At 42.5% G+C, this 19,907-nt stretch overlaps 1 protein-coding gene across 17 annotated transcripts in view; it reads left to right on the plus strand.

The window, feature by feature from the left end:
• Positions 1–19,907, plus strand: part of SNX29 (sorting nexin 29) — a 662,332-nt gene that overhangs the window by 217,205 nt on the left and 425,220 nt on the right. For all 17 annotated transcript variants that reach the window (XR_002787578.2, XR_010323633.1, XR_010323635.1 and 14 more), the window contains 2 exons: positions 1,563–1,626; positions 3,720–3,848. Coding sequence is in view for 12 of the 17 variants with exons in the window: in XM_064295605.1 (XP_064151675.1) it covers positions 1,563–1,626; positions 3,720–3,848 (193 nt within the window). In the remaining 5 variants the exon portion in view is untranslated. The remainder of the gene's footprint in view (positions 1–1,562; positions 1,627–3,719; positions 3,849–19,907) is intronic.

Consider the following 19,907-nt stretch of genomic DNA (forward strand, 5'->3'; position numbering starts at 1 on the left):
CAGCTCCCCGGTAAGGGAGGGGATGGGGATGTTACCCCCTTGTGCCCGAAAGAGGAGGTCACAGAATCTGGGAAGCTGGCGTGGGGCTATGAGTCAGAGTCAACTTGACAGCAACTTTTTTTTAAATGTTTTTTACTAGCCCATGGTGGCAGGGTCATTACTGGCTATTTTATTTATACCCTTCCTCCAGCCACATCCTCCAAGCACCCCCACAGTGCCTGGCACATAGTACGTGTTCAGTGAATATGATCTGGATGTGTGTGCGGAGATGAATGATATAAGGGGCGGGGAGGGGGGACAATCCTAGAATTTTAGGCTTACCTAAGCAAGGAGCATTCTTAAAGCAAGATTTCTTAAAGGAGGAAGATAATAAACATTTGCATATACTTCCAAGAAACCAGAGTCTGTTTGACTTTTCATTCTGAACTGGGTCAGGGAACCAGAGCTCAGGGCCTTGATGTCAGAGCAGAGCTGCACTCCATAGGGTTTTCAATCGTTGTGACCTTTCAAAAGTAGATTGATAGGCCTTTATTTTTGAAGTACCTCTGGATGGATTTGAACTGCCAACCTTTCGGTTCACAGCCAAGCACTTAACAGTTTGCTCCACCACGCACTCCTAAGGTGGAAATACAAGTTCAGAAAAAAAAAAAAGAAAGAACACATAGTGGTTGCTATGTGGCCACACACACTTGTTAGATGTGTGGTGCAGTTTTGGCTCTGAGCTTCCTAGCAGCCAATTTCAAGAGGGAAATCCAGTTCACAGGGTCTGTTAAGTCTATAGGGTCGCTATGAGTCAGAATTGACTCAACGGCAGTGGGTTTTTGGGTTTATTAGAGAAAAAGAAAACAAGCAAAATCAAAACAACAAAAACAAAAGGCTTTCCAGGAGAAATTTAGAAGTTCCTGGTCTCAAGACCTGACTGAGCGATATGAATGAACAGCATCTTTGACATGTGAATAGTGACAACAATTAAGTTCAGTGTTGGTTGGACACTGGGTACTTATTTAAAGGTGTGGCTTTCTATCCATGAATGCTTTCCTAAGTTGAAGGTATCCGAAAGAGCAGTTCTAATTACAGACTGTATTGGAGAGGTTCCCTTTCGTCTTTACAGTGTCACCTGTATACTATCAAATATCAATGTAGGAAAACCAGCTGTCTTATTAAATTCGAGTATTTGTATCCCAGTATGCAGCCATTGTCACTTGATCTGTTAAGTTGATAAACAGCTCTAACTGGGAATGAATCATTGTTCAAAACAAATACTGTCCAGTAGCATAGGCTTTGAAAAGCACTTAGAAATTGCAAGTGTATTTTTTTCTATAGCAGCTGAGTATATTCACCAAAGAATATACACATTTATTGTCACCATGTTTTTCCATTTTTTTGTGGTTAATAAAAGAGTGATCAGTTGAGCTCACTGGCTCTCTTGGGTAAGACCCTACAGGAATTATTTTTGGAAGGGCAAAGTAAACTTGTCTAGACAGGCCATGACCCAGAGAAGTGAGGGGACGACGGAACAGGTGAGCCCTGGGGGTTAATTTTGCCTTTCCTTTCTCCTTTAGACGAACTGCGACAAGCCATCGTGGCCATGATGAATAGGAAAGATGAGCTGGAAGAAGAGAACAGGTATCAGGATCTTCAGGCTTGTAAAATATTCTTTCTTTGACATTCTACCTCTGAGATAGAGAGAACATAACAGATGAAGGAAATTTTGCTTTGCTGGTGAAATTGTGATCGATGACTGCTTATTTTTGGTCTGGGATGTACCACTTGAGTGCATATATTGTGGTTTGAGTGAAAGCATGGAATGAGAACCTTATGATAATGGCATTACCTTAGAACAGACTGAGAATTTGGTAAAGCAGTCTTCTGGGTAACCCTTAATTGACGGTGTACCTACCATGCTGCAGGCACTTGAATACTTGTCTTAAAATTTGCCCAAATCGGGGATACCTAGGGCAAGATTGTACGTGGATATGTACAAGCCTAATTGTAGATATTGAAAGGGTGAAGGGTTTTATTCCTCTTTATTCCTTCTTGAACGCAATGCTAGATACTGCCCAGGTGTTAGGCGCACTATTACCATCTGACTGCCTGAAGGCAAGTCTCTCACCTGCCAGAACCTTGTCTTGCTATGGGGTGAACAACAGAGGTACTGGTCTGCAACTATCAGCTAACCTGCAAGCATAGTTAGGATACCTTACCTGGGGTTTGGAGATGATGTATGTACACATATGTACATGCATATGCACGTGTATGTGTGTTCATTTTGGCCCCTTATTCTTTCACTCAGAAGGGGAATTAAGGATCCATGGTGATAGCCAACCAATCTTGATTCTTTTTTTTTTTTAAAAACCTTTCAGATCTTAATTGATAAGCTTCTCCTTTGTCTTTATGGAAACCTATAAAAGCAAACAACCATACTTTTCTAAAACAAAAGGGTATTTTTTTTGTAATAAATACATATGGAACAAAACATTTGCCATTTCAACGTTGTTCACGAGTACAGTTCAGTGACATTGACTGTGTTCATCATGTTGTTCTAGAATCACCATTATCTGTTTCCAAATTTTTCCATCAAAAAGATATATTTTTTTAAAAGGAATCGAGACAGGGTGATTTTCCATCTGAAATAAACTTTCAACAAAGAGCTTGTAGACACTGTGGGATTCTTTTTCCTTATCCCAGCTGGAGCGATTATCTTGGAGGAAGCTGTAGGTTTTGTCTGGCCTTGTGAAGAACAATAGTCATTGCCTGTTGTTAATTTCTTCTCCTTCCGAGAGAAGGAAAAAAAATCATAATGGTTGTGTGTGTGTGTGTGTGCTCCCAGGGATCAAGAGGGGACTTTTCTCAACACTTTGAAGGAACACCAGTGTTGGGAGAGTTCAGTTAATAATGGGGGAGCCAGACATGTTTGCTTATATCCTGACGTCATGGAGCAAGCGTCTTCTGAATTTAGCATGTGGACACACCCAGACTGGTAATTGTTTTCTAGAAATACCCACTTTAGGTACAATGCAGTAAACGGTCAGCAGAACCATGTGTGGCTCCGTTCTTAGTAGTACTTTTTGATTATCTCTAGAAGAGCTGTTGTCTTCTCCCTTATCTAAGACAAGGAATGGCACGCAAGCGAACATATTGCGTAGGCTTAACAATGTGGGAATGTAAAACATGCCTATAGATACCTATCGCTCATGTAACCTGGAGATGGCTAATGAAATCTCAGGTTAAAGTATGTTTTGTGGGTAGTGGTGGGAATGACATTAGACTTCTGTCAGATAATCTGAGCATAATATTTTCATGCCTCATATATTATCCTTTGAGCCTCTCCTGGCATCCCTTTCTTTGTTAAGTCTCCTATCCAATGTGGCTGGGCCAAAATGGCGTCAGTTTAATGTGCTGCACGTTTGAGTGGCCTGTCTTTAAAGGGACTTACCTAGGATTTTCTGGTGATGTAAACTGTTAGATGACTTGCCTGCTCCCAGGCTGTCAGGAGCAAAGAGCCTGGGCCACACGTGATTCTCTAGGGCCCATCCCTCTGAGGCTGCTGACCATAGTTTGGGATCTCCTGAATCGAGGTAGACTTGAAGTATGGCTTATGCAGATTCTCGTGGAATATGAATGAGTTAGGCCTTGATGTATTAGGTAAATAACTATGTTCTGGGTTTAATGGACGCTGGGTTGATAGCATCTGAACTAATGGGGCCCATTCTTTGTAGATCTCTGCGGAACCTGCTTGATGGTGAGATGGAACATTCTGCTGTGCTCCGGCAAGAGATGGACACGTTGAAAAGGAAAGTGGCCGAGCAGGAGGAGCGGCACGTAGAGAAGATTCAGGCGTTGGCCAGGTAGGAGGGCCAGCAGGATGGAGATGTAGGCGAGGGAGGCTTCGCTAGAACCCCAAGCACACACCTTTCACTAGCACCTTGTAATTTAAAAAAAAAAAAAAAAGACAGTGACAAATGGACATAAAGTTTATGTATTTGAAGTTTTAATTTAACTTATTTCATTGAATAAAAAATGCATGTGCACATGGCTCAAAATACAAAGGATTAAACTGTGCAGGTTTCTTCTCTCTCGACCCCAGCCCCCCAGTTTGTTTCCTGGAGGTGGCCAATGTTACCAATTCCAGGGACTGTCCGTGCTTTGTTGTTGTTGTTAGGTGCTGTCGAGTTGATTTTGAATTGGAGGGACCTGAAGGTGCACATGCACTTTACATTTTAGAGATTGTTCTGTGTTGGCGAACATGGGGCTGCCACCTTCTTTAGCTCAGGGTATTTCATTGACTGCCTGAAAATTCATTTCATCGGTCCACCAAGAGGTGGGCATTGAGGTTGTTTTCATTCTTTTGCTGTTACTGGTAATGCATGGTGACTAACTTTTGTGTTTGTCCTTTTGTTCCTATGTGAGTGTATTTGTTGGAAAAATTCCTGCAAGTGGAATTGCTGGGTCATAGTGCCACGCATTTGTAAGTTGGACAGAGATCATCAAATTGCCCTCCATGGAGGCTGTGTTACTTTCCTTGAGCTGCTGTAACAAAGTACCACAAACTGGGTGGCTTATAAGAACAGAAATTAATCGCTTGCAGCCCTGGAGGCTAGAAGCCTGAGATCAGGTTGTCAGCTGGATTGATTCCTTCTGAGGGCTCTGAAGAAGAAAATTGTTTCCATACTTCTGTCCTAGCTTCTGGTGATGGTCTGATCCTTGGAGTTTCTTGACTTGTAGATTTTGTTGGTTGCCATCGAGTTGATTTTCTAGTCATAGTGACCCCATGTGACAGAGCAGAACTCTTCCATAGGGTTTTCTAGGCTGTAATCTTTATGGAAGTAGATTGCCAGGTCCTTCTTCCATGGAGCCACTGGGTTGGGTTCGAACCATCAACTTTTTCCTTTAGCAGCTGAGCACATGACTGTTTTGCTACTCCAAACGTCTGTCTCCATCGTCACATGGCACTCCTTCCTGTGTGTGTCTCTCTTTGTCTCTTTTCTTTCATAAGGACCCTGCTCAGTTTGGATTAGGACACACCCTACTGCACTGTGCCCTCATGCTATCTTAAGTGATGACATCTGCAAAGACTCTATTTCCAAATGCCACATTCACAGGTACTGAGGGATGGGGACATCAGCATATCTTTTTGGGGGACACAGTTCAACCCAGAACAGGGACCAAGACAGTGTGTGTTCCCCAGAAACTTGTGAAAGGTCTTACTTCTGTCCAACCATGTCCGCAGTGTGTGAGATCCAACTTGTGGGTCATTGATAATATCACAGGTGAAATATTGTACTGGCAGAATATTTTCCATTTCTCTAACAGTCTGGTTGAGCCTGTTTTTACTTGTTTAGGAGCCATTTTTATTTCCTAAGTCACTGTGGCATTATCAGTAATACTAAAACACTGAATACAACACCAGTGTCCACCTATTGGTGGACTGGTTAAATGAACTTTTGGGCAGTCAGACAATGAAGCACCCTGAGCTACTAAAAAGAAGATGGTAGGCCCGTGTACACCAATACAGAACACTCTCTAAGATTAAGGCACACAAAGTTTCTATCTTATTAAGGAAAAAAAAAAAAAAACAAACTCTGAAAATTCCAACTCCCCTGAAAACATCCATACTTCCTGAATTTGTCTGTACGCTGATGTATTTTTACAAACTGTGTTTAGAATCTATAGCCTACCATCTTTTAGTCTACCCTGTCCAGTATTTACTATTGCAAAAGCAGTTTTTGTTGTTTCCACGTAGGTTTTATTGGTAACTATTTTTTTTTAGTATCTGGATATGGTATTTTACCAAGGTAATGTACCATATTGGAGTCCCTGGGTGATGCAAAATGGTTAAGTGCTCACTGAAAGGTTGGTGCTTCAAACCCACCCAGAGATGCCTCAGAAGACAGCCCTGGCGATGTGCTACTGAAAGGTCACAGCCTTGAAAACCCTATGGAGCAGTTTTACTCTGCACACATGGAGTCACCATGAGTCAGAATCGACTGGACAGCAACTAACTGCAACAGTGTACCATATTAAATGAACCGTTTTCGATTCTTGGGCGTTTGAGCTGTTTCTAACTGCCTCCCTCATTTAGGTAAGATAAGAAGTGTATTTCCATAAGTCTGTGAAAGAGATGACAAAAAATTCTTGGTTGTTCTTTGGAATCACCTTTAAATAATACCAGGAGATAAATGTGTCTTGTAGATGTGGGTAGAAGAGTCCAGAGTTAAGTAAATTTACAGCAGCATTGCCCACCTTCTTGCTGGTAGATGATCTGAATGGCACTAATGTGATTTTTACATGTGTACATAATGAAAAGTTGGCACGATGATCCCACATGTAATCTTTATTCTTTGAGCTTCTCTCCTTTCTTCCCATTTTGAAATGATATTTCCAGAGCATCAGAGATAGTGATTATTGTAAATACAATAATAGGTGCTTTAATGGGCATTTTCTCCCTGGACCACCATTCTACCTAGCCACGCGAGGGTTCTGTGGCATAATTGTATTTGACGTTCCCAATGAAGACTAAAGTCTTTGGCAGTTCCGATTCTGAATCATCAAAGACAGAATTATATTTCCTGCCATTTTAATGGATTGTATTAGGAGTCAGATTAGTCCCTATTTAATTATTTGCACATTGTGTGTTTCTGAGAGAATTGCTTAACTGCTGCCAGTGTGTGTTTCCTTATCTATGAAATGGAGAGGATAATGTTGTGACACCACCCACCTTCAAGGACTGAATGGAGAGGAATGTGCGTGGAAAGACATAAAGCACGGGACATGAGCAAGCTATTTTAAATGTATTTTATAGTAAGCGTGTTTCTTTTTTTTAAATTTTTATTGTGCTTTAAGTGAAAGTCAGTCTCTTATACAAAAACTTATATACACCTTGCTATATATTTCTAGTTGCTCTCACTCTAATGAGACAGCACACTCCTTCCCTCTACTCTCTATTTTCGTGTCCATCTGGCCAGCTTCTGTCCCCTCTGCCGTCTCTTCTCTGCACAGGAACTGCCCACATAGTCTCAAATGTCTACTTGATCCAAGGAGCTCACTCTTCACCAGTGTCATCTTCTATGCCATAGTCCAGTCCAGTCCCTGTCTGAAGAGTTGGCTTTGGGAATGGTTCCTGTCTTGGGCTAACAGAAGGTCTGGGGACCATGACCTTTGGGGTCCTTCTAGTCTCAGTCAGACCATTAAGTCTGTCTTTTTACAAGAATTTGAGGTCTGCATCCCACTGCTCTCCTGCTTCCTCAGGGGTTCTCTGTCAGGGCAGTCTTCGGTTGTAGCTGGGCACCATCTAGTTCCTCTGGTCTCAGGCTGATGTAGTCTCTGGTTTATGTGGCACTTTCTGTCTTTTCGGCTCGTAATTACCTCGTGTCTTTGGTGTTCTTCATTCTGCTTTGTTCCAGGTGGGTTGAGACCAATTGATGTATCTTAGATGGCCACTTGCTAGCATTTAAGACCCCAGATGCCACTCTCCAAAGCGGGATGCAGAATGTTTTCTTAACAGATTTTATTATGCCAATTGACTTAGATGTCCCCTGAAGCCATGGTCCCCAAACCCTGCCCCTGCTATGCTGGCCTTTGAAGCATTCAGTTTATTCAGGAAACTTCTCTTCTTTTGGTTTAGTCCAGTTGTGTAAGCGTGTTTTAATATATGATCATTCTTGGGAAAATTTTAGCCCATGAATGGAGAAAAGAACAACATTTCTTAACCAGACAGTTTTATAAACTGAAGTCTCCTCATTTAAACAATGGTTAGCTAAGAATTCCAGGGGCCTAAAAGTTTGCAGTTGGCAGGTAGAAGGAACATCTGTAAACAACTTCACAAGGAGAGAAAAGGAAGGAAGCTAACAGAGCGGCTGGATTTGTAAGTTTTGCACAATTTGATTGCTGACCTGTTCCAGACAGTTCACCTTTGCCACTTCTTGGAACTTTCTTCCTGCTTCTGCCCACAAAGGGGCGGCTGTTAGAGTTGTCAGGCAGTGTACCTTCCCGGTCAGTTGTTGCCTGGGGACTAGGGGTGCTGTATCTAATCTGGGTATAGTTGGGGTGGAGCAGCAAAGCATCACAGGCTGGAAGGCAAGGCCTGTGTATGTGTATTGGGTCCACCCTGTTACCAGGCCTGGTGTGTTCAGGTTGCAGATTCCATAATGCAGGTGTTTTGCCTAGTGATTTAGAGCACAGGCCCTGTTATCAGACAGCAGGAGTGAGATCAGGGCTTTATTGCTTACTAGCTGTGTGATCTTAGGCAAGTTACTTAACCTCTCTGAATCTCAGTTAGTTATAGAATGAGATTAAGAATACTCTTTACCACGTAGAGTTGATGCATGGTTAAAATGGGAGGCTGTATGTTAGCTCAATGAATGTGCTCAATAAATGCGCAATGAATGTTAACTATCATTGTCATTTTTCTTTAATGTAATAATTATGTCACTAAGATACTTTGCCAAATCAAAAGTTTTATTTTAACAGCAGTGGTGGAGTATTTCAGAATCAGAAAAATGAAATTATTTTTGCTTTAAGTATTGTAATAAAAACAAGTGTCTCTGTGTGTGTTTACTAGCTTTAAGTATATAGCTGTAAAACTGCAACATCACTGAGTCAACCTAGCATTTGACTACATGTTTCTTTTGCTTAAAAGTAATGGCTTTCGTTTCTGCTGTCATATCTCAACAAAGAACAAGGCTATGCACTAGCCCAGTGCTTTCTAGCCCCAAGCAGCAGCTAGGTCCTGATGGAGAAACATTATAATTAGTAGTATTTCAGGTTATGTAAGTCGCAACCCTAAATAATTGATTGCCTTATTTCCTGTTGAATTAAGAAAACTCAAGCTACGAGACAGATGTTGAAAGAAAGAAGACATGATAAGAAAACAGTTTTTTAAAAAAGAACGTGAGAACTAGAAATGAAAGAAATTATTAAAAAAAAAAAGACAAATTTACCGTATTTTTATGCAAATAATGCACACCTTGTATGTTTGCCAACCGCATGCTCCCCACATAAGGTATTTTTATAAGTGCTGTTATGCCAGTTTTTTTTTTTTACATGTTGCTTAAGAAAATTAGCATAGTGCACATACAAAAATACTTCATGGGGGGAGGTGCAGTTGGTAAACAAACATAGAAGGTGTGTGTTATTTCGTTATTTGCACACACAAATTCAATACATGGAAAGTGCCTTTAGGGAAAGCAAGTGAACTGTGTTGTTGTATTATTGTGGGGACATTTTCTGGTTTTGCTCATTGTGTTATTTTCCCCAAACTTGGCAGCCTAAAGCAGCATACATTTGTGATCTTCTACAATTGCTGTGAGTCAGGAATCTGGGAATGACTTATCTGAGGGGTTCTGACCCAGGGTCTTTCACAAGGTTGCAGTCACAGTGTTGGCTGAAGCTGCAATCATCTGAAGGCTGGACAGGGGCATGGAAGGGTCACTTTCAAGCTCACTCATGTGGCTTGTGGCAGGAGGCATCTGTTCTTTGCCATGTGGGTTTCTCTGTAGGGCTGGTTTCAGCATGGCAGCTGGCTTCCCTAGAGTGAATAATCTAAGATCAAGAGAGAGCACACCTGTGTCTCTTTTATGTGACCCTTTGCCTTGGTTCTTTGGAAAAACATCTTGAGAGATTTTTCCCCTAAGCCCTGAGGAGTTACCTTCGTCCTAGTTTTCTACCCCAGAGGGTTTGTTACTTTTGTCCAGGTTCATTGGCACTTCCTGGATAAGCTGTAAACAGTCTGTAGTTTGATACTTTTTGTCTGATCCTAGGCTGCAGCCTGCCCTGTGATTGATATGCACCTTGCAGGTATTGGCCAATAGACTATGGAAATAAAGTATCTGTACCCTGTTATGCAAGTGAAGTGTCTGTGGCCTACCGAGAGGGGATTGGTCAGTTTGTGGACCTGGAGGGCCGTGCCTAGAACTTGACAAGGAGTTGTATATATATGCAGTCAACCCCACAGAGGCTTTAGAGACAGAAAGAAGCAGTAAGATAGGAAAGAAGGAGCAAAAAGAAAAACAAGAGGTAAGAGAGAAGAAGCAGAAAGAGAGAGAGAAAATGAGAGGGAAAGTAAGGAACCCCCTAAAAGAGTTGTAACATGGGTCAAGGGCTGTAATGCTGAATTTGGCAACAGGCCTTTAAGGAATTTTGCAGTAGGGATGGCTCTACAGGCAGAGAGGCTTGGGGGCTGAGAGGATCCTGTCCTTGAAGCTGTGAGGAGACTTGCATGGCCTGAGAGGAGCTGAGAGAGCTGTCCTGAAGTGAAGAAGGGAGACTTTATTAACATGTCTCCTGATCCCGATCCTGAGCTGTAGCCTGTTGATCCTGATCCCAAGTTGTACCCTCTTATTTCCTTAATAGGCCACTTGCCTGTAAGTATGGTCTGTGAGTTCTGTGACCATTGCAACAGATTATCGAACACAGCGGAGAAGTAGTGCCATGGGAGGGAAGGCTTATATCAGAATTGGCAAAAAGGTTGGAAACTGGAGGTATGTCTGACTTCCATCTCATAGGAGTCAGTGTTGGGCTGATTCTGGTTATTATTCCCTCTGAAGTTAGACAGGTTCTGATGCTACTGTTACTGCTAGCACAGCTATCACCATTTTACAACACTAAAGGTGGACCCTAATCTTGGAAGTCACACACTATCATTTCTGTTACATTCTATTATCACACCAATCAACCCTGGTGCAGGGTGTGAATAACACGAGATGGGGATCCTTGGAGGCTATCTTGGAGGCTGCTTACCACATTGATTAGACTGTCGTTTCCCACTGGAAAATCTTCCTTGGTGGACTATTCCTTATCTCAATTCTGTCTCCATGTGGTTTAGTGGGGCTAACCTCATGACTACCCCTCCCAGGGTTCCAGAGAAGAGAAGATGATCCAGGACTGGACAGTCAGCTCCTTCCATCCCTTGGCCACCATGATTGGGTCCCAGAAAGTCCTGTGACCAAGCTGAGCTGATAAGGGCCGATTACAACATTCTTGAGAGGATATGATGTAAGCCAGGAGTTGTTGGCAGCTTTCTGTAGGATCGCTGTGAGTTGGAATAACCGAATGGAGTGAGTTTGGTTTTTTGGGTTTCTGTCTCTGTAACTGGGTGGCAAGATGCTGACTCCAAAGGAGAAGACACAGTGGAGAAATGGAGGAAGAGAGAAATCAACAGATTCTGATGATATCATTTAAGCTTCTTTCATGATTTCATTTTAGGGAAGACCCAACCTTTCCTGAAGCTGTTTTACCTCTGGACTTTTCAACTATGTGAGCCAATAAACTCCTTTTGTTAATTCAGTCAGTTTGCAGCTGGCTTTCTCAGTTCTAATCATAAGAGTCCTGACTAACCAGGCTTTCCTTGTTTGGGTATTAGGGATTGAATCTCTGAGTTGAAGTAAAATTGTCCCTTCATTCAAAACCTGTCAGGTCCTTGAAGGAACATCCAGTTTATAGTGACTCACCAAGGGCTGAAGAGAAACATTCTGAAGGAGGTACCCACAGGATTGTTTTACAAAGTCTGGTCAAGGCCGTTACTTTCTTTCTGGACCAGCCTTTTATTATTTTATCACACCTTTTCTCTCCTATTGAGGAATTTGGTGCAGTGAAAGGAACATACTATTATTTGTTGTGTGGCTGGAGCCCATTCACTTTACCACTCTGAGCCTCTTGTTGTCATCAGTTTAAACATTTAAAAGGGATCAGGGTGGTCTAGGGTGGGGTGGACAATGGCCTTTTCTTCCTGTTTCATGTGAGGTGACCTCACACAGGATGTGTCTTGGTTACTGCTGGGCTGGTAATGCTGTGTCTAATCCTTAGCTGGGGTGGCAGCATAGACATAACTGTGATCCTGGCGCTGTCACTTGCTAACTTCTGAAATCTCAGTTTCCCCTTCTGTAAAATTGGGAATGATAATGGCAGCTAACATTAACGTACTTTTGGTGGCAGAAACCCAAACCAAGTTAACTTGGGTCAACCAGGGAATTTTTTGTGGCTGTAATGGAGAAATCCAAGAGGGGTCACTTCCTAGAGGCATCATTGGACCCAGGTGCTCAGGCGATGTCAACCACTCTCCCCTACTCTTGGCTGTGTGGTCTTTTCGTGTTAGCATGAGTCATAGGTAGGCTCAGCACACAGCAGCAAAGAAGGCCTCTGGTAGCACTGAGCTTTGTGCAGGATCCAAAGGGAAGAGCCGCCCTTTCTCCTACAGTCCGTATGTAACATTTTAGGAAAGACTTAGTTGGGCATGTTGAGCCAGAAGTGAGCAGAAGGCCATGATCGACAGCCTACCAGGTCCCAGAGTCAGGCAAAGGGCAGACAAAAAAGCATGTCATACTTCCTTATAGGATTGTTGGCAAGATTAGATGAGCTTATGATCCTAAAAGGAGTCCTGGTGGCACAATGGCTAAGCACTAAGCTGCTAACTGAGAGGTCAGAAGTTCAAACACAGCAGTGGCTTCACAGGGGAAAAGACCTAGTGATCTGCCCCCGTGAAGATTACAACCTAGGAAACCCTATGGGGCAGTTCTGCTGTCATATGGGGTCACTATGAGTTGGAGTCAACTTGACGGCAAACAACAACAGCAACAATGATCCTAAAGCCTTCAGTGGAGCTCCAGGACCATAATAAGTGCTCAGTAACTTTTTTTTTTTTTTTTTTTTAACTGTTATTCAATGCCTTCTTCTTGGCTGGTGCCTTGGCTGTGGGTGGCGAGCAATGCTGAGGCAAGATCAGAATCTCGTGGGTCCTCCCCTTGTCCAGGTTTCCCTCTGTAATGAGCATTTTAGGTCCTTTGGCCTTCGTTTTACCTCCAGCACCTCTGGGATTTTTCCAGCCCAGCCTGCCCGGTGTGTGTCCCTTTGTTTATTTGTCCCCGTGGGGCTGCTGCGACAGTATCTGGAATGTGAGACTAAGAACTATCTGCATGATCTTCAAGAGAAGGTTGGATGAGGACCACAGGACTCCTGCTGAGATATCTGTCCAGCCCCCTTGAGAGACCTTTACTGACTTTCCATGAAGGCTTTAGATCTCACTTTCTGCCCTAAGGCTCAGTCTCAGCTTTTTAAAAAAAATGATTGGAGTAATATAAAGATGATGCGTGAAAAAGGCCAGTAAATTTTCTTTAGTGGCCATCAAAATGTAACGACTATATTTTTATCACAAGAGGCAAATGGTCAGAGTTGAGAAGGTCAAACATGGGACATGGGCTTGAATTCTGAGCCTGTCTTGGGTATAGGGATAGCCTTTGGTACCAGTGGTCTGCGTCCTTTTATTGCCATCTCCTCAGCTGCAGTACATGCTTTGACAGGGAAAACCGGTAGGTTTCATCCTGTTACCAACCCTTATTGGTAGTGGCTGCCAGAGATTCCTGGTTAAGAGGATCCTGGATCTCACTTGGGCTTGTCAGGAAGGAGTGTTTTATTGACTAGCAATGTCTGCCATGATCATGGGAAGGAGAAGTAGTGGCAAGCATGCTCAGAATTTGCCATCCCTATGCCAGCACTGATGGAGCAGTGGAAACAGATAAAATCTCAAGACCAAGATGGTTTTGTTGTACATGAAACTGAAAAAGGGAGACGTTGCCATTCTTTTATGAAATCCCCATTGTTCAATTTTGTCTGGTAAAAGAAACATACTCTGGAGGAATATCTTAAACCCACTACGTAAAACAAAACAAAACTCTGCCCTAAGGGTGAGTAAAAAAAAAAAAAAAAATTTTTTTTTTTTTTTTAAGGGTGAGTAGAGACCAGAAATAGACCCAGTTTTGGTCTGTATGTCCTTCAAAAATTAATACTTGCATTGTTGTCTAATCTTAAAAGCCTATGTTTATGGACTAAGAGTTGGGGGAGAAGAGAAGGATTCTTTCAACTAGTAGAAGAGTTGCCATAGTGAGCATTGTATTGCCTTCCTAAAAACCCTGCCCTATACTTCTCCCTCACTGGGGTATTAGCCATGGCTTGATTGTTTTCTTGGCTGGTGGAGGGGATTGAACCTTCTCAAGCACAAAAGTTCAGCCCTGATTTGTCTAACCTGGTCAAGATAATTCTATTTCCTTTCCACAGTTGGTCCAGGAACCAAGGCTTGGTCTAACTAGGAGTGTTCTTGGACTTGGTGCAGGAAATAGGCACATGATCTAACTCTGGCCAAGGAGACACAGTTGAATGTTTGCTGGGAACTTTGGAGGAAGATGGTCTCTTGTCTCGGTGCCTGGGGTGGCTCCATCTTCACGACCATGTGCTGTGAAGGTGTAAAGATTGGAATTGATTTAGCAACTTTACTACCACGAGGGGAGACACACTTCGGGTGAGGCTTATGCTACATCTTGGAATGGAGAGGCAGGTGAAAGATTTGGGTCTTATGACATCACTGGGCTGCTGAATTCCCTCACCCTTGAAACAGATCTACACGTTCTGACTTCCCAGTTATGTGGGCCAATAAATCCCCTTTGCTGTTTAAGCCAGTTTGAGTTGACTTTTCTGTTTCTTGAAATACCAAGAACACTCATTGATACAGAAGGCTCTGCCGGTCTCCTGCCTGACCACAGGTGATAGATCTTGTGATAGATCTACAGGAACCATTGTTTAGCCGTAGTGTTAAATACGATTGACAGTTTTATGTCTGTATTTTCATTCATTTATTGCCTGTCTTCCCTTTCAGATTGTCAGCATTATGAGGGCAGCTACCATACATTTTTGCTTACCTTGTTTCCCTTGCACCTAGCAAGCAAGCTGAAGTCTTTCCATCCTCGCTTCTAAGGATCATTCTGGTTGTATTTCTTCTAAGACATACTTGTTTCATGGAGTATTGAGCATTCCTCGCTGACACAGTTCAAATGCACCAATTCGTCTTCTCTCTTCCTTATTCATTGTCCAGCTTTCACATGCAGGAGGCGATTGCAAAGACCATCGCTTGAGTCAGGCGCACCTTAGTCATCAAAGTAACATCTTTGTTCTTTAAACCTTTAAAGAGGCCTTTTGCAGCAGACGGGTCCAGTGTAACATGTCATTTGATTTCTTGACGCAGCTTCCATGGATGTTGATTGTTGATCTGAGTAGCATGAAATCCTTGACAACTTCAATTTTTTCTCCAGAGACTCAGACTACAAATCACCTACACAAATGGCCAGCAGGACAGTTGAAAGTATTGCAGGATGTAGATTGATTCTTAGTTGTGTGGGACTGCCTAGCGCTCTCCAGGACAGCTGTTACCCTGGACCCCCACTCTCAAAATGCTGGTGGCAACTTACCATCATTTTGATACTCAGAAGTGTCACCATAAATTTTTGATGCATCTCTAGAGGGCAGTACTGTTCTCAGTGAGAGCTACTCTTTCAGAATTTTCCTGAAAGTTCTCTTTTTCAAGACCATTTGCAAATATACCATCAGGATTTTGTATTCAAGAGCCTGCTGGTCCCTTTTTAACTGCCCGTTTCTTTTAGAGCCCTTGGCCAGGGACTGAGCCCTGTTGATACTCAATTTCAATATTATCTGTTAAGCTTCCACTGTGTGTCTCGTGGCTCTCCTGTCACTTCTGTTTGGGCACAAAGCATCCTTCCCAAGGTTGCTGGCTCTTCCACTTGACTGAGTCCCATTAGCTGAGTGAGTTGTGCCTCTTTGTCATCCTTTAGCACACACCTTGTTCATAGCTGACAGGTCTTTAACAACTTCAGAGCAGCCAAGGAGAGTTGAGTGCATGGAGTGGGACTGGTGTGTGAGGACAAGACGCACATATTGGGGCAGGAGACTAGATGGCTTGGGAGGAGTGGTTTTTCTGAATACTGTGGAAGATGTATTGAAGGATGGATGGTTAGTTAATATTCATTTGTTCATCTGTTGATACATTCATCAAACGTTTATTGTGCTGTGCTAAGCTTAGTCAGTCAAAGATGATAAAGATAACAGCTGCTTCTCACCTCTCTTGTTGTTAGTTGCCACCGAGTTGATTCTGACTCATGGTGACCCCATGGGTGCAGAGTAGTACTGTGCTCCATAGGGTTTTCAAGGCTGTGACCTTTTGGAAGCAAATTGCCAGGCCTGTCTTCTGAGGCTTCTAACCTCTGATGTTGTTAAAACCAAAAAACCTTTCACCGTCGTGTCAATTCCGACTCCTAGCGACCCTACAGGAAAGAGTAGAACTGCCCTATAGAGTTTCCAAGAAGCGGCTGGGGGATTTGAACTGAGCAGCTGAACTCTTACCACTGTGCCATCAGGGCTGTCTGATGTTGTTAGGTGTCATCAAGTCAGTTCTGTCTGATGTTGTTAGGTGTCATCAAGTCAGTTCTGACTCATAGCAACCCTGTATGGCACAGAACGAAACACTACCCAGCCCTGCGCCATGCTCACAGTTGTTGCTATGTTTCAGCCCATCGTTGCAGCCAGTGTTCCAATCTGTCTCTTTGAGGGTCTTCCTTTTTTTTTTTAGCTGACTCTCTGCTTTACCGAGCACAATGTCCTTCCCCAGGGACTGGTCCCTCCTGATGACTCCTAGGCACTGATGATTGTGGAAAGGACGTATAAACAAACATTTTAACCTTTTGACTGAGGAGTTCATATGCTCCAGGTTAGTGGCCTTTCTTGTTCTTGTTGTTAGGTGACTTCAAGTTGATTTTCGAATCATAGAGATGCCATGTGACAAAACTGCCCCACAGGGCTTTCTTGGCTGTAATATTTATGGAAGCAGATTGCCAGGTCTTTGTCCTGTGGAGCCACGGGATGGGTTTGAATTGCCAGCCTTTCTGTTAGCAGCTGATTGCTTATTGTGTTACCAGGGCTCTTTAGTCTTAAGCAGAAGCATAGTGTAATGGGTGTGAGTCCTGCCTTTGTAGGGTGCAGGCTAGGGTGAGGTGAGTGAGGCATGTAGGGTGCAAAATTCCAGGAGGCGCTCACTCTCGGGGACAGGCATGTTTCCACCACTTTTGGATGTGTGCTCTCAGATGGCTCTTTTACCCCTAATGCTTCTCCTCCAGACATCTCTGTCTTAGTCATCTAGTGCTGCCTTAACCGAAATACCACAAGTGGATGGCTTTAACAGAGAAATTAATTTTCTCACAGTCTAGTAGGTAACAAGTCCAAATTCAGTGCGTCGGCTCCAGTGGAAGCCTCTCTCACACTGTCGGCGCTGGAAGAAGGTCCTTGTCCTCAGCCTTCCCCTGGTCGAGGAGCTTCTCAGGCATAGGGACCACATGTCCAAAGGACACGCTCTGCTCCTGGTGCTGGTTTCTTGGTGGTATGAGGTCCTCAGCTCTCTGCTTGCTCCCCATTCCTTTTATCTCTTTAGAGATAAAAGGTGATGCAGGCCACACCCCAGGGAAATTCCCTTTACCTTGGATGGGGAGGTGGCCTGAGTGAGGGTGGTGTTACAATCCCACCCTAATGCTCTGAACATAAAATTACAATCACAAAATGGAGGACACCATACAATACTGGGAATCATGGTCTAACCAACTTGATACATTTTTGGAGGGACATAATTCAATCCATGACAACAAGAGTCTCTCCCTTGTAGATATTATACAAGAAATAATGCATGAAAAGTGCTAAGCACAGTGCCCTAGGTAAGGACTTGGTGAAAGCCTGCCATGGTTATTATTATTGGTTTTGTGGAAGTATGTTATTTCTCCATTTCAGGGCTGCCAAGAGTCATTTTCTGGAGTTAATCAAGCCTGCTGTTGCTCAGATGTAACTAGCTTTCTCATAAAGAATCGTCTGGGTTGAAGAGCTAAATAGTTACTTAGACTGTGCTGTACATAACAGTCACCTGGGGAGCTTTTAAAAAATAATACTGTCCAGGCTGCCCTGCCAACCAATTAAATAGAGATGACACCCAGACTTGTCAGGTACATTCCAATGTGCAGCCGAGGTTGGGAACCAGTGGCTTAGAGCAGTGCTTCTCAAACTTTAATGTACCACAAAGCACCTGGGGATTGGGCTAGAATCCATATTTTGATTCAGTTTCAACTGTTTCTTGAGTTCTTATAATAGTGGTCTTATACAATATTTGTCCTTTTGCAACTAATTAATTTCACTCAGCATAATGCCTTCCAGGTTCCTCCATGTTTCACGGATTCCTCACTGTTCTCTGTCGATGCATAGTATTCCATTGTGTGAATATACTGTAGTTTATTTATCCATTCATCCATTGATGGGCACCTTGGTTGCTTCCATCTTTTTGCTCTTGTAAACAGTGCTGCAATAAACATGGGTGTGCATATATCTGTTCGTGTAAAGGCTCTTATTTCTCTAGGATATATTCTGAGGAGTGGGATTGCTGGATCGTATGGTAGTTCTATTTCTAGCTTTTTAAGGAAGTGCCAAATCAATTTCCAAAGTGGTTGTACCATTTTACATTCCCACCAGCAGTGTGTAAGTGTTCCAGCCGCTCCACAGCCTCTCCAACGTTTCTTATTTTGTGTTTTTTGTATTAATGCAAGCCTTGTTGGAATGAGATGAAATCTCATTGTAGTTTTGATCTGTATTTCTTTAATGGCTAATGATTGTGAACATTTCCTCATGTATCTGTTAGCTACCTGAATGTCTTCTTTAGTGAAGTGTCTATTCATATCTTTTGCCTGTTTTTTAATTGGGTTATTTGTCTTTTTGCAGTTGAGTTTTTGCAGCAGCATGTAGATTTTAGAGATCAGGCGCTGATCAGAAATGTCATAGCTAAAAACTTTTTCCCAGTCTGTAGGTAGTCTTTTTACTCTTTGGTGAAGTCTTTGGATGAGCATAGGTGCTCGATTTTTAGGAGCTCCCAGTTATCTAGTTTTTCTTCTGCCTTCTTAATAATGTTTTGTAAACCATTTATGCCATGTGTTAGGGCTCTTAACGTCCCTATTTTTTCTTCTATGATCTTTATCGTTTTAGATTTTATATTTAGGTCTTTGATCCATTTTGAGTTTGTTTTTGTACATGGAGTGAGGTATGGGTCTTGTTTCCTTTTTTTGCAGATGGATATCCAGTTATGTCAGCACCATTTGTTAAAAAGACTGACTTTTCCCCATTTAACTGTTTTGGGGCCTTTGTCAAATATCAACTGCTCACATGTGGGTAGATTTATGTCTAGATTCTCAATTCTGTTCCATTGGTCTGTGTATGTGTTGTTGTACCAGTACCAGGCTGTTTTGACTACTGAGGCTGTTTTGACTACTGTGGCGATATAATAGGTTCTTAAATCAGGTGAAGTAAGGCCTCCCACTTTGTTCTTCTTTTTCAGTAATGCCTTATTTATCCAGGACCTCTTTCCCTTCCATATGAAGTTTGTAATTTGTTTCTCCATCTCATTAAAGAATGTCATTGGGTTTTGGATCGGAATTACATTAAATGTATAAATCGGTTTTAGTAAAATAGACATTTTTATAATGTTAAGTCTTCCTATCCATGAGCAGGGGATGTTTTTCCACTTATATAAGTCTCTTTTGGTTTCTTGCAGAAGTGTACTATAGTTTTCTTTGTAAAAGTCTTTTACATCTCTGGTAAGATTTATTCCTAAGTATTTCATCTTCTTGTGGGCTACTATAAATGGCATTGTTTTGGTGATTTCCTCTTTGATGTTCTTTTTGTTGGTGTAGAGGAATCCAACTGATTTTTGTATGTTTATCTTGTACCCCGATACTCTGCTGAACTATTAGTTTCAGTAGTTTTCTGGAGGATTCCTTAGGGTTTTCAGTGTATAAGATCATGTCGTCTGCAAATAGAGATACTTTTACTTGTTCCTTGCCAATCTGGATGCCCTTTATTTCTTTATCTAGCCTAATTGCTCTGGCTAGGACTTCCAGTACAATGTTGAATAAGAGTAGTGATAAAGGGCATCCTTGTCAGTTCCTGATCTCAAGGGGAATGCTTCCAGGCTCTCTCCATTTAGGGTGATGTTGGCTGTTGATTTTGTCTAAATGCCCTTTATTATGTTGAGGAATTTTCCTTCTATT

The sequence above is a fragment of the Loxodonta africana genome, chromosome 12 (assembly GCF_030014295.1).
Source record: "Loxodonta africana isolate mLoxAfr1 chromosome 12, mLoxAfr1.hap2, whole genome shotgun sequence".
NCBI lineage: Eukaryota > Metazoa > Chordata > Mammalia > Proboscidea > Elephantidae > Loxodonta > Loxodonta africana.